Source organism: Typopeltis vanoorti, chromosome 17 (genome assembly GCF_054136105.1).
Source record: "Typopeltis vanoorti isolate ZY-2024b chromosome 17, IOZ_Tvanoo_1.0, whole genome shotgun sequence".
Classification (NCBI taxonomy): Eukaryota; Metazoa; Arthropoda; class Arachnida; order Uropygi; family Thelyphonidae; genus Typopeltis; species Typopeltis vanoorti.
The window spans coordinates 3,070,675-3,085,170 of record NC_143565.1 but is presented as its reverse complement, the minus strand read 5'-3'; the positions used below and the strand labels follow the sequence as shown (position 1 = coordinate 3,085,170).

The window sequence follows — 14,496 nt, the reverse complement described above, 5'->3', positions numbered from 1 at the left end:
TAAATAAGTTACTAAATGTTTAAACCCCTTTGTGACTTATGGGCCACCCTGTACTATTAATATATTAATAGTATTTTTTTCTTTTTTTTTTATGTTAGGCCCATATATGAGAGGTTGGCTGGTCAACCTATAGTACTTTAGTACAGTATATGGGTAGTGGGATGGGAAAGGAGAAACTTGCTGACATTCGATTTAAAAGCCTATACAGTGGAACCTAAGTTGTCGAACATAATTCATTCTTAAAGGCTGTTCAGAAACCGATTTGTTTGAAAACTGAAACCATTTTCTCATAAGAATTAATGTAAAATGGATTAATCCATTATCGAACCCCAGATGATTGCTTATTTAAACCTTCATAATACTTCATGCATAAAATCGTATACAAAAACAATGAAAATGCATAGAATCTTACATAAAAAGAATAAACACAATAAATAGATAAAATATAGACGAAAATTGATCGCCTCTTTATTTTTGAGTATTGTACAGATCGTTGATTTTGCCATACCGAACTGCATAGCAAGATCCGAGACAAGAACGCAATTTTCATGTTTGGATATGAAAAAAAAAGTTCTAACAACTTTTTTTTTCGCTTTGATGCTATCACTATCCTTCTTCTGCCCCACGGTGGTTTATTTAATAATAATTTATAAAAAAAAAACACAAAATACAAAGAAAATCAAGAAAAGGCACTGCAAATTCAAGAATGTGAATGAGTTTAAGGGAAAGTATGACAGGTATTGTGTGAATAATGGCTAGTATGCAATGTTGGGTTTTCCGCGATGAGTCTTTTGACTTTATGGAGGCACCTATAATAATAATAATAATAATAATTATATACAATAGATGTCTTAAATTAATTAATTAACTCTGAGCGGAGGCTATGGTGTAACTGACACCCTCCTGTCGTAACCTGAGCCCTCGGAGCACGTTTTTGCCGGTTTGCCTGTTCGGGAACTGAGATTCTGTTCAGAAACCGGTGCTTTCTTGTTCGGAAAATATGTTCGGGAACCGATTTGTTCCAGATGAGAGTCGTTCGACAACCGAGGTTCCACTGTATATTGTATTCCTTGGGAAATACATCAGGGGGAAGACTATTCCACAGTACAGCATTTGCAAGCAGTAGCAGCAATGAAGGAGGAGGAAAAGAAACTTGTTCTGTGGGTTTCAAGGTGTACTGCGAAGGGAAGTTGGGTGGTGGCTGTATGTGTTCCAATGGGTTTAGTACGGAGTGGGGAAATTATTGATGCTGTTTCAGATGAGCATTTTCCATGAAAATATTTGTAGAATATACAGATTACAGAGACGAAATATTATGTGAAAGTGGGGTGGGGGGGGAGTTTGTAAGAGATGTGGATCATTTATCAGTCTAATTGCTCTCCTCTGTATTGAGTTAAGCATTTTGAGGGAGCTTTTAGGAGCTGGTAAGGGAATTTTACAGTACAGACACAAATGAGATTTTTTATAGATCTGCTGGAGGAAAAACTCACAGTCAACATGGACACTAAGGATGTGTGTGAGGTCTCCTGGTTGCTTCGAATGGTGTGTGTGTGTGTGTGTGTGTGTGTGTGTGTGTGTGGAATGGCCTACAAGTGCATGCTGTGTATTGTATGTGCCTGCATTTGTGCATCTTTGGTGAATGTTGTTGTTGTCGAGTCCGTTGAAGAGCATCTGGATATGACTGTGAGCCTGTAGAATTGCTTTGGCAATCTGTTGAACGTTGATGGAGTAGAGTTTTTTCTAAAGGGTTATTGTCAATTTTCTGTAGAGTTGTGGCAACTGCTGGATAAGAATAGATATGGGCAGGTGTTATTTCAATTCCTGGACAGTTCTTACATATTTCATAGCTTCTAGTACTGTCCAGCTGAATTTTCATGCCTTTAAAATGTTTTTTCCTTAGTCTGGTGATGATTGTGGTTATTTCTCTATTTTCATTAATTTCGCTGATTTCATGCTTCTTCTTGATAGTTGGTTTTAACAATCTTATTTTTGCAACAGAATCAGTTAGTGACAGTGGGTGTAATTTTGAGAAAGAAATTTGAGGAACAAATTATACTTCTTCCCATAGGTTATTATTATTATTATTATTTTTATTCAGGCCTCCATGGAGTCAAAAGACTCATCGTGGGAGGTCCTTCCTAAGAACATAAAGTCTGTCAAGACTCATCGAGGGGAGGTTCCCTCTAAGAAACACAAAGTCTATCATACCACTCCTTAAACTCATTGACCGTTCTCACTCTCACCACTCCATCAGGCAATGCATTCCACGGTTCAACCACCCTCCATGCAAATAAACCACTCCTCACCCTCTTGCTCACAGTTTCCTTTCGTAACGTCCAAGGATGGCCTCTTGTCATCACTCCCTCCCGCTGTTGAACCAAGCGAAAGAACTCCCCAGTGTCAACCCTGTAACCACCTCTCAACAGTTTAAAAGTCTCAATCATATCACCTCTCCTCATTCTATCCACCAAACTCTGCAGTCCACATTCCTTCACCCAATCCTCATAACCAAAATTGTACAGTCCTGAAACCATCTTTGTCATCCGTCTCTGTACCCTTTCCACAGTTAATTTATCCCCTTCAAATCCTGGGGACCAAATCTGAGAACAATAGTCTAAGTGTGGTTTGATCAGAGACTTATACAACGGAATGATAACCCCTTTTATCTCTGCAGGTCAGTGTCCTTCTCATAATTGCAGCAATCCTCTGTGTTACCTTCACCACCTTTGCAATATGTCCTCTAAACTTCAGGTTTCTATCAATCATCAACCCCTGATCTCTTGTCTCCCCTACTTCCTACAGTATAACTCCTCCCATAGAATATGCAGCATCCCATTAATGTTTCCCAAACCTCAAGACCTTACACTTTGCTGCATTAAACTGACATCCCCATTCATTTGCCCATCTATCTAACGTATTCAAATCTTCTTGCAGGGCTACCACATCTGCACTATTACTAATAATCATGCCCAGCTTCGCATCATCTGCAAACAACTGAATATCCCCTTGCAATCAACTGGCAATGTCATTGATATAAAGGTTAAACAATATAGGTCCTAGTACTGAGCCCTGTGGGACCCCACTTGTAACCCTCTGCCTCCTTGAAACTGCTCCACCATACACAACTCTCTGATACCTATCAGACAGCCAATCCTGAATCCAGTTGACCAATCTGACATCCAGACCCATGTGCTGCAACTTAAATATCAGCTTATCATGTGGCACCCTGTCAAATGCCTTTGCTAAGTCTAAGAAAATTGCAGTATATGCCTTTCCCTCATCTAACGTTCTTGTAACATTAGATGAAGGAAAAAAAGAACGTATTACGTGCACTAATCGAGGGATTGCTGTATCTTGCTTCTTTGGCTAGTCTGTCTGCTCTCTCATTGCCTTCAACCATTTTTTCAAACAAAATTGTTTTAAATGTTTTGTCCTTAGTCTGGTGATGATTGTGGTTATTTCTCTATTTTCATTAATTTCGCTAATTTGATGCTTCTTCTTGATAGTTGGTTTTAACAATCTTATTTTTGAAACAGAATTAGCATCAATTAGTGATAGTGGGTGTAATTTTTGAGGTGAGTATCTTGCTTCTTTGGCTAGTCTGTCTGCTCTCTCACTGCCTTCAATATTTACATGGGCTGGTATCCACTGCAGTGTACAGTTCTTATTTTTCAAATTTAAAGTTGTTAGATGTTCATGAATTTCCTGTTGAGTTTTGTTCTTTCATTTTTTAATGCTTCAAATGGAGATTTTGAGTCACTATATGGTTACTCCTTCTGTGATGTTTATTACTGGATTAGGGAGATAGTACTTTAGAGCTGCTTGTATGGCTGTTGATTCACAAGAAGTTTGAAAGGTATTTTGCCAACTGTGGATTTGATCTACATTTCCTTGCCTCCAAGTAGAATTAATAAAACCTCTGCTCCTCTTTGATTAAATACTTCATCAGATGATCCATCAGTATAGGCAATGACATGGTTTAGGTTATTTAAGTGTTGAATAGTGTCAAGTACTTTTATTTTCATGCTGTGAATCCTTTTTTTGAACAAAGTTCTAGGAGATTTAAGTTAATCGTTGTGTTTTTTGGTGGTATATGGGGAAAGAATGGCTCTTTGCTTATTTCAATAGTCAAGTGCTCTAACTTGATCTGTTTTCTAATTTCATGATCATATTGTAAAGGAGATGATCTCTTTAGTCTAGATTTTCCTGTACAGGCATCAAAAGTCCTGAGTGAGATGTGATCCTCCTGTTGTTGGCTCCTGATTCTGTTAGTGAATTTAACTGTGAAGAGTTTTCTTCTGTGTTCTAGTGTGTAAAGTCTAGATTTTAAATTACTTGTGGATGAGACTGCACCTATAATAATTTTTTGCACTAACTCAAAAGAAAAACTTGACAGCGTTTTTCTTTTGAGCTTTTAGAAGCTGGAGCCCAGATGGATGAGGTGTATTCCATAATGGGTCGTATGAGTGCTATATGTAGTTTTGAGTGTCTTTGGTTTTGCACCCCCACTTTGTTCCACAAAGCCTTTTGATAATATTAAGTTATTTAAGAGCTTTATTAGATATATTTGTGATATGAGTTGTATATCTCAGTTCAGTATTTAGAGTTAGGCCTAAGTATTTTGAAGATTCTGTTTTTCCTATTTTGGTATTATATATTTTGATTTGAGAGTTGTTATTATGTCTATTTTTTCTATCAGTGGAGAAGAAACTCAGTTTTGTTTTTTCCAGGTTTACCTCTAATTTAAGTTCCTTTGCCCATCTTTCTAAGTCTCCTTGTATTGATTTGCTGGCCTGATTGGCCGAGTGGGCAGCATATCCGCTCTCCAGCCAAAAAGCTGCGGGTTCAAATCCTGCCATGGGCATGGATGTTTGTGATTGTCTGTGGAAATACCAGTGCTGGTCGACGGTAGATGGCATTAGCATAGTTGCAGTCAGTTGGTGATTGAGTGTGTGTTGGAGACGGAGTCCCCCCGATGAGTCTTTGGATTCCCTGGAAGTGTCAAATAATAATTTATTTAGGACTTTTTTCAGATTGTTGAGGATTACTGCTTGTGTGCTAGATTGCTATATCCTCTGAAAAGCATTTTCTATTTTTGTAACATTTATGATGAGGATGAATATTGTTCAAAAGGGTGGTTCAAAATTCCACGTACAAACTTTGAGGGGAGGTAGAGAACATAAAAATCAACCATATTCACATAGGAAAGCATGACCGAAAATGCCACCTGAAAGTGATAGGTGGCACTGTTTACCAGCGCTCCAAGTGAGCAATTGGAGCTTTCTCATTCAAGCTTTTGATGTCGTATGAAGAACATGCGTCGTTTTACAAATGCTGAGATGGCAGACATGCACCTCGTTTAACATATTATGTATCCAACTACTATTGAACTGTTCAGTTACACCTAATAGAGTTTTTTACACTACTTACTGCCTTGTGTTATTTCTGTATCTTTGTGTTCCTGTTGGTACCTTCCGGTTGCGTTTCCGGTCATGCTTTCCTATGTGAATATGGTTGATATTGATGTTCTCTGTGTTGAAGCTTAAGTGCTGTGCAGAATTCATGTTGGAGGTTTAATGGAATAATTATCAGCACTGAGAAAGGATTAAAAATAATTTTAATACTTCCAATATTTCGTCTCTGTCACAGAGACATCTTCAGGGATTACAAACATCTTTTTGTAACAACACACACGTGCACACACACACACAAAAGCAATACAGTAGTGAGTGAAACTAAAGTCCTATCTAGGTGGTGCACCCTCTATGGGCATTTGCAGGTGGCCTAGGATGTAAAGAGGGATCTCTAATAATTAATGTTTCCCGAATTTTGGGAAGTTTAATGCAACTGTATTTGTTTAAATTAGGTTGATTCCTGAGTGCCGATGCAGATTCAAAAAACAGTCTTTCTCTTTTGAATTTGCTATGGTGGAGCATGGTCATTTTTTTTTCAGGAGATCCTGTGGGTAGTATCCAAAACATGGTCTGCAAGGCCAGATTGACCATAATCGCGATTGCAGATGTAAGATCTGTGTTCTTCTAACCAAATGGATGCTCACCTGCCTGTCTGTCGGAAGTAAGCCAGTTTACAGGCACAAGGTACTCTATATACTCCAGGCACTGAGAGAGGAGGGAGCTCGTCTTTGGTGGAACGGATAAGGGTAGCAAGTTTACGGTAGGGCTTAAAAGCTGTATGGAGGTTGTACTTTTTTAATGATCTGGCTATTTTTTCTGATGTACTACATGTAAGGTATGGTGATGGCATTTCTGTAGTCCTTCTGAAGAGGCGGTCGGGGAATGGGGACAGATTTGATTATTTTTTTAATCCTGTGGTCATTGTAGCCACTTCTTCAGAAGGACTACAGAAATGCCACCACCATTTGTGCTTGTCAGCATGGGTTTGTTAAAGTGGGATCATGTTTTACCAACTTGCTTATGTAATATAACAAGGAGATGAATGTGTTTGACAAGAGAGATACATATACAGTGGTATACTTAGATTTTGCAAAGGCTTTTGATAGACTGCCACACCACAAGTTGGTCACTAAATTGAAGCAGATGCAATTGCATGATAGACTAGTGAGTTGGATTGGTGAATGGCTATCGGATAGGTATCAGTATGTTGTGTATGTGGGGCACTATCTCGAAAGAATAAAGTCACTAGTAGTGCACTGCAATGATCAGTTTTGGAACCATTGTTATTTAATCTGTATATTAATGATATTGGGATAGGTTTGACTGTACATATATTTGCATGTATATTGCAAATATCTGACTATACAGATATTTGGTGATATACATCAAATATCACCAGAGGATAATATTTGATGTGCTTGATGAAGGATATATTTGATGAAAGAGATATTTGATGAAAGATATATTTGATATATATCTTTGTTGATATATATCAACTATCTGATTATACAGATATTTGGTGATTGTACATCCTCTTGAGTATATATATATACAGATATTTGCATGTATATTGCAAATATCTGACTATACAGATATTTGGTGATATACAACTGTTTGCAGATGATGCAGAACTGGAGAGAGAATGATGAGGAATCAAGCAGATGATGATGTGGCCTTTTACAGGAGGATTGAATACTTTGAATGGATGGTCAAGAGTATTGTTGCAACATTTGTTGCAAAGTGCAAGGTTGTGAATTTGGCAACAATGGAATGCAAATATTTATTTTGCATGGAAATTTAAGGAAGTTGAGGAGATAAGAGACCTTGAACTGGTGTGGACAAGGATCTAAAGTTCAGACGTCACACTACACAAGTTTTGAAGACATAACAATAGGTTATAGCAATGATGCAAAGTACCTTAATTTGTAGAAATAAAGAGGTTCTGGTTCCATTGTATAAGGCCGTGATTCAGGCCTTGTTATTGTGCATGATTTTGTCCCCTGGACCTTTTTCAATATATCTTTTCAAGATATATTGAAAAGGGTCCAGAGAATGTGACTAAGGTCGTAACTGGTCTTTGGAACGTGGAAGAATATGAGGACAGATTGAGGGAATGCAGTTTGCAAAGCCTTGTGAATAGGAGTCTTTTGACTCCATGAGGTCTGGTATAATAATAAAACAATAATATTTCCCTTAATTCATCAATTAACTTCTTTTGGACCTCAACATCTCCTGTGTCTTATATAACTCTGAGCAGCATCTTGTCCACTCACTCTCATATGTCTTTTGTGTTCATCAAGATTTACCATATATTTCACCAATACCTAAGATAACTTTTCTTAAACTCATTCACTGATAAAGCAGTCACAACAACCTCTTGCAACCTTTTCCACTTATTCTCCAGCAAAAAAATCTTTGCATCTTGTTTACTCACATTTTAACAAAACATCATCCTTTCTCTTCTTGTCATGTATAGAAAAATTTTGCCAGCATCAATCTTATAAAACTAGTTTAGTAAATTATGTTTCTCTCATGCCCTTCCATCTTTTACATCTATTTCTTTTTTTTTTCTTTTTTTTTTTTAATGTGAGAATTATATTTTTCTCCTGGTGCATGAGTGGAATGAATTGATGGTAGAAACAGTAAGTACATCATCTATGAATGAATGAATTTTAAAAAAATGTAATGTATAAGTAGAAAAATAAGCTTCCTGAAATGAATCCTTGGTCTCTCTGGGGAGTATACGATCTCATTGTGGACTCAATGTTAATAATAAGTTATGCGATGCCTGAACACATAGTGCACGCATATATGGGCTGAAACATTAAACCAGTTCAGAGTATCATTTGATGAGTTTCAATGTTTGATGGTGATTACCTCTTCCTATCATCTGTGAACCAATATAATAATAATAATAATAGTTAGGAAATGTACATATATGTACATTTTCTAAGAGGTCGCTTAAGGATCAATTATAAATAACTGAGAGGAGACCTATGCATAGTCTTTAAAGGAATGCAGAGAACTGACTGGAATTTCTGACCCTAATGTCCAATCCTCACTTTCACATGGTGTATCCAGCAGGTATCCACTGAATACTGAATAAATGAGAATGGACTTGCAATCTGGAACTTAGTCAACCAAATCATATTCCGTATTGGCTAAAACCAGATTCTCACAGAATTTCTCACAGTAGAAATTCTCACAGAGGATTTCCTTGTACATCCTCTTGAGTATATATACAGATATTTGCATGTATATTGCAAATATCTGACTATACAGATATTTGCAATAGGAAGATATGTTGTTTAATGACTTAATAAGTGAAAGGTAAGAGAATACATACAAGATTACATTCAATGAATATGAGTGATATTATTATTATTTTCCTGACCCCCAAGGAGCCACAAGGCTCATCATAGGAGGTCAACACAAAGTCTATCATACCACTCTTTAAACTCATTCACTGCCTGCATGTTCACCACCCTCTCAGGCAATTCATTCTGTGTTCCTACCACTCCCCATTCAAAAAACTTACTTTTTGCCCTTTTACTCACCACTCCCTTTTGCAACTTCCAGGGATGGCCCCTTGTCCTTGCTCCTTCCCCTTGTTCTATCACATGAAAAAAAAACGCCTCAGTGTTAACACAATAATAACCCTTCGATAGCTTAAATGTCTCAATCATATCTCTCCCTTTGTCTTCTATCCACTAAACTCTGCAGTCTACATGCCCTCATAATCATTGTACAGTCCTGCTATCATTTTTGTATCTGTCTTTGCATCCTCTCCAAGGTCTTTCATCTGCTTAAAATCCCCACAGAAGATGAAAATCACCAGTACCCACAGAAACTTCACTTCATACAGTGAAGTCACCTTTTAGAATAAGTGTTTATTGTATCGGTTATTCAGTAAAAAAATGAATTTTGATCATTTCAAAAAAGGTTAAATTTGCTTGATAATTTATTTTAAGATTTATAGAATATAATTATTAAGTTCAATCAAAACTAGTTCATCCACTAACAAGTTGTTTCATAGACAGACAGGCAGACATGATGAAGCTCATTTGCAAATGCTCCTAAAACTCATATGCAATCACTTAAGACTACTTAATTCTGCTAGTTATTCTAATGTTATATTAATCTTGAATAAAATTGCAAGAGAAGGAAAGAGTAAAAAAAAAAATTTGGTGTCAAGAGATACATATGTTATAACTACATAGCTATATACAGGGGGGGGGGGTCTGGAAAGTTCTGATAACCCTTTCTTTTAAAATGAATTCTGATAACCCCTACAACAAAAATGATATTAAAGCAAGTGATATAACCACAAGAAAGAACAGTTGCTTTAATATCATTTCTATTCTATGCATTATCAGAACTTTCCAGTCCCCCCCATTATATAAGACCCATTATAGACAATGGGATTAATGAAAATACTGTATTGCTACAAGATACAGAAATGTGTTAGCTTATGTTTAAGAACTTTGAGTCAAACTTACCTATTACTCTTTTTCCTTTTTTTTTTTTTTTTTGCCAAACACATTCAGCTGGGGTAGGTTAACAGATTATAATTAAAAATTAATCTTCTCCATTCATGAGTTTGTTTTTAATCCTAATCTTCATGTAAATTCTTCAATGACAAGTTTATTTTCTTCTGTGAGATATCACTACTTTTTCTGCTTGAAAGCTTAGAAAACTGATTTTATAATTCTGTAAAAGCAATTTTAACTCGACAAATAAGGCTGTTAGAGTGACAGCATAAGAGGAAGATCAGCAAAAAAAAAAAAAGAGCAATACCCTTCTCTAGCATCAAATTCATAATGTGTAAATTGCAAGTTTAGCTAAAATTATACTCAAGTAAATAATAGTAAGCAGTTATGATCATTATGATCTTGGAACCAGAAAATCTGAGTGAAATATTGCACTTGAGTCTAAAAGCTAAGAATTCAGCACAGCATGGAGGTCAAAAGTTTCAGATACTCACAGTGATAGTTAAAGGCTTTAAAGGATGATCTATTACTTCTTCTGATGAGAGAAGATCTGCTTTTTTTTCTGCATTATAGTTCCTTATAAGAGATTTCCTAGAAACCATGGTATAAAAATCAAATTCAACTTTATGATGGTAATCAATTTAAAAAGGAAAAAAAAAAAACAATGAAACAAACTAGATAAAATTAGTATACTCAGAGTAGCAATGCTTTACTGTCTTTTTTTTTTTTTTGACAGAAAATAAAAAGAGGAAAAACTAAATGCAAAGGAAATTCAGAAATTAAGAACAACACAATTTAGTATGGAAAGAAGTATGCTTGGTATCACAAGACTTGATGACAAAAGGAATACGTGATAAGAAACGAAACCGAAGTCACTGACATCATAGGGAGAGTTTTGTTTCAGAAATAATTCATTTACAAAAAAACAATTATAATGTTTAAAAAAAAAATTAAAAACCTAAGACTGTTTTTGAAGTTATGGTGAGTTACATGATATCCATCTGCAGGTTCTAGGCAGAGGGTGAGGGTAATCAGATATTAGACTAGGAAGAGAGGGAATAACAGAACTAGAAATAATAGAAATTGGATCAATCAATTTTCCGGCATAAAATAAAGATTTGCTCATGTAATCAGCAAAATTGCACATGACAACCCAGTTAGCTAAGTGGTTACCATATCAACTTATCAACTAACAAGCTGCAGGTCTGAATCTTGCTGGGTTTGTGACTCTCTTTAGGTGAGAGATGAACTTCAGTGCCCAATGTGAAATCACTGCCTTGCTTACTGGAGGATTGAAATTGCTTGAAAAACTTACATATTTGGTATCTAGAGTGAAGTTCCAATATGTAAGACTTATATGTAAACAAAAAACACTAATAATTGTAAGGGAGTCGATCATTAGAGGTGTGATGACTAATAAAGTGCACAAAACATGCTTTCCTGGTGGAACAATGAAGCAAATAACTGATGAATTACAGAAAAGGAAAGACAGATATCAAAATTACTGGTAGTCGTGGATACAAATGATTTGGTTTGAGAAAAAAAAAAAGAATCCTGATAGAGACTTGAGGAAGTTATTGCAACAGGCAAAGAATAACAGTAATGTTGGAAAAGTTGTAGCAGTGTTGCCCGGATATGACAATAGTGAAATGAGAAGGAGAGTAGAGATAATAAATAGTAAGAAGGCTGAGTTGTGCGAGGCAAAGGGGGTTCACAATTTGTGTATCTGTGGAGTGAAAGAAAGAAAGTTGGAATGGTTTAAAGTTGATGGATTGCATTTGAATGGGTTTGGTGTTGGGCATTTAGAAAGGCTATTATTTTCTGAGTGGGCACAGAGTCAAGAAGTTAATGTAGTAAATGATCAGAGTCTACTTGTGAAGCAGGAGCACAACTAAATGGATTGTACGACAAAAGAAACATGAATGTAAGGTTGAAGATGTGACTGCAGAAGAGCCAGGTGATGGAATGCATAAATGTGAGGATGAGACAGGAAAGAATGGAAATCAGTCAGGTTCAGGGAAATGGGAGTGGTTAGACCAAACAGAGGGGTGTGGTAAAACAGATAGAATAATTGAGACCATTCTACCAGGTGGGTGCTGGCAGAATGGTCTCAAAATCACAAGGATTATTCTGTTTCTATACAAACGTAAGGAGTATTCAAAACTAGAGAGCTGAGTTTGTTGCATTAACTGAGTCGGTATGACCAATGATAATTAGAATATGTGAAACTTGGGTGTCTGAGGAGGATGTGATGTCGTGGATAGAAACAAATAGATGATATATCATCACGTATTCTTAAGGAATGCGCACCACAGTTGGCTAAGTCCTCAATCTCATTATTTAATGAGTCTTGCAGTGGGTAGGGTTCCTAAGGAGTGGAAAGAAGGCCAAATAATATCACTCCCAAAGCATGGTTCTAGGACAGAAGTTTCCAATTATAGACCAGTCTGTATAACTGCAGTTGTAATCAAGGTGTTAGAGGGATTGATTAGGAATAGAATACAGAATTGGGTTGATGGATATGATTGGTAGGTCTTGTTTTAGCAATTTACTTGCATTTTATAATAAGGTAACAAGTGTGTCAGATAAGGAAAAATCATATACAGTGATAGAGGAGAGAATGGAAACAGTAGGAGAGACGGAATGAGAGAAGGATATGGAAGTGCTAGAAGTGGAGAAAATGGAAACAGTAGGAGAGAAGGAATGAGAGAGGTACAGGAGTGCTAGAAGAGGAGAGAAGAGAATGGAAACAGTAGGAGAGAGAGGTATGGGAATTCTAGAAGAGAGAATAGCAGTAGATGAGAGGGAATGAGAGAGACCTATGGAAATGAAAGAAGAGGAGAGAATGGAAACAATAGGAGAGAGGGAATGGTAAGAAATATAATGTATGGCGACTCAATGATCTGTGGTATTCAAGATAGGATGCGTGAGGAGTGTTTGCCAGGAGGAACAATAGAAAGGGGGGCTATAGCAATTAAGAGGTGAAAGGGTGGATAAGATCATTGTGATGGTAGGAACAAATGACTTGAGTGGTAATGTAAGTCAGGCAGCGAGAGATATGAGATTTTTGCTTGAGGCTGTACAGAAGAAGACAGAGAGAGGAAAAATAGTGTGCGTGTTGCCTAGGTATGATAATGATGAGCTGAGCAGAAGAGCGGTGATAATGAATGGCATAACAGTGAGAATGTGTGAGAAGAGAGGACAGGTATATGTGGATGCTTGGAGTGCATTTGAGGAAAGAAAGGAATTGTATGCGACAGACTACTTATATTTGAATGAGGAAGGACGTAGGCATCTGGAGAGATTGTGGTTCTGAACAAGTCAGTGTGTTCCAGGAAGCATATAGCAGGGGTGGCCTCTGGTGGGAATGGATACTTGGGAGAAGCGAGACGACATCAGGTAACACTGAGCCCAGTGGAGTTATAGAAACAATGGCATTTATATGCTTTATACTAATGCCAGGAGTATCTTGAATAAGGGAGAGAGGGAATTGGTGGCACAGATAGCATCAGCCTGGCCAAAGGTTATTAAGATAACTGAGACATGGTTGACAGAAGGGGATATAATAACAGGAATAGAAGTTGCTGGGTACAGCATTTTTCGTCAGGATAGGAGGGGAAAGCGTGGTGATGGGGTACTGCTTATGATAAGTGATGACCTATGTCCTCTAAGAGTGGAGGCTTTGGAAGAAAGTGAGACAAATGACTTTGAGAGCATATGGTGTGAGGTAGAGGTAGGCAAGACAGGATATTTAGTGGGGTGTTGCTACAGACCCAGAAGCACAGAGGATTGGGACCAAGAGATGTTTAGACAGTTAAGTTTGGCAAGTGCAAGAAGAATGATTGTTATGGGAGATTTTAACTACAGTAGTATAAATTGGAGAGAGGAAGATGCATGTAACAATAGGGGAATGGAATTTCTAGAATTATTGAGGGACAAATGTCTTAGGCAACATGTAACAGAAGGAACAAGAGGTTCAAGAGTCTTGGATTTGGTTATAGCATCAGAAGAGTTAATAATAACTGAGATGACATCTCTTCCAACATTTGGAGAGAGTGACCATATGGTTTTGACTTGGAAAATGAATAGACATGCAGGAGTATCAAAGAGAAGGGAACATATGTGGAATTATAAAACAGGTGATTATAATAGTCTTAGAGGTCAACTTGGGAAAGTTTTGTGGAGGGAGGAATTGGAATGCCGGGATATCATTAGTGCGTGGGAAATTGTGAAAGAATATTTGTTAGCAGCAATGGTAAGTTGTATACCACGAGGGAAGAAGAGGACACAATTTGGAGTAAAGTGGATGACAAACAATATTAAACAGGAATTGCATGCGAAAAAGAGGCTATGGAAGAGATATAAGGAGACAGGTGATGAGAAGATGCATCAAGAATATAAGACACAGGCCAGAAGAGTGACTAGTGTGGTAAGGAAAGCGAAACTGGAATATGAGAGGATATTGGCCCTAAGATCCAAAGAAAATCCTAGGGAATTTTTTAGCTATGTAGCCAGTAGGAGGAGAAATGACTGTGGAAGATTGATATTGTGGGATAAAAATGGGAATAGAGTGACTGATGCAGAGGACATAG

The 14,496-nt window shown here is 37.1% G+C and overlaps 1 protein-coding gene across 3 annotated transcripts in view; it reads right to left on the bottom strand.

Moving 5' to 3' along the window:
• The window catches only part of LOC150097100 (VPS35 endosomal protein-sorting factor-like), a 386,078-nt gene that overhangs the window by 346,351 nt on the left and 25,231 nt on the right, over positions 1 to 14,496 (bottom strand). For all 3 annotated transcript variants that reach the window (XM_090406834.1, XM_090406831.1, XM_090406832.1), the window contains one exon: positions 10,399 to 10,495. In XM_090406834.1, coding sequence (XP_090262960.1) covers positions 10,399 to 10,495 — 97 coding nt within the window. The remainder of the gene's footprint in view (positions 1 to 10,398; positions 10,496 to 14,496) is intronic.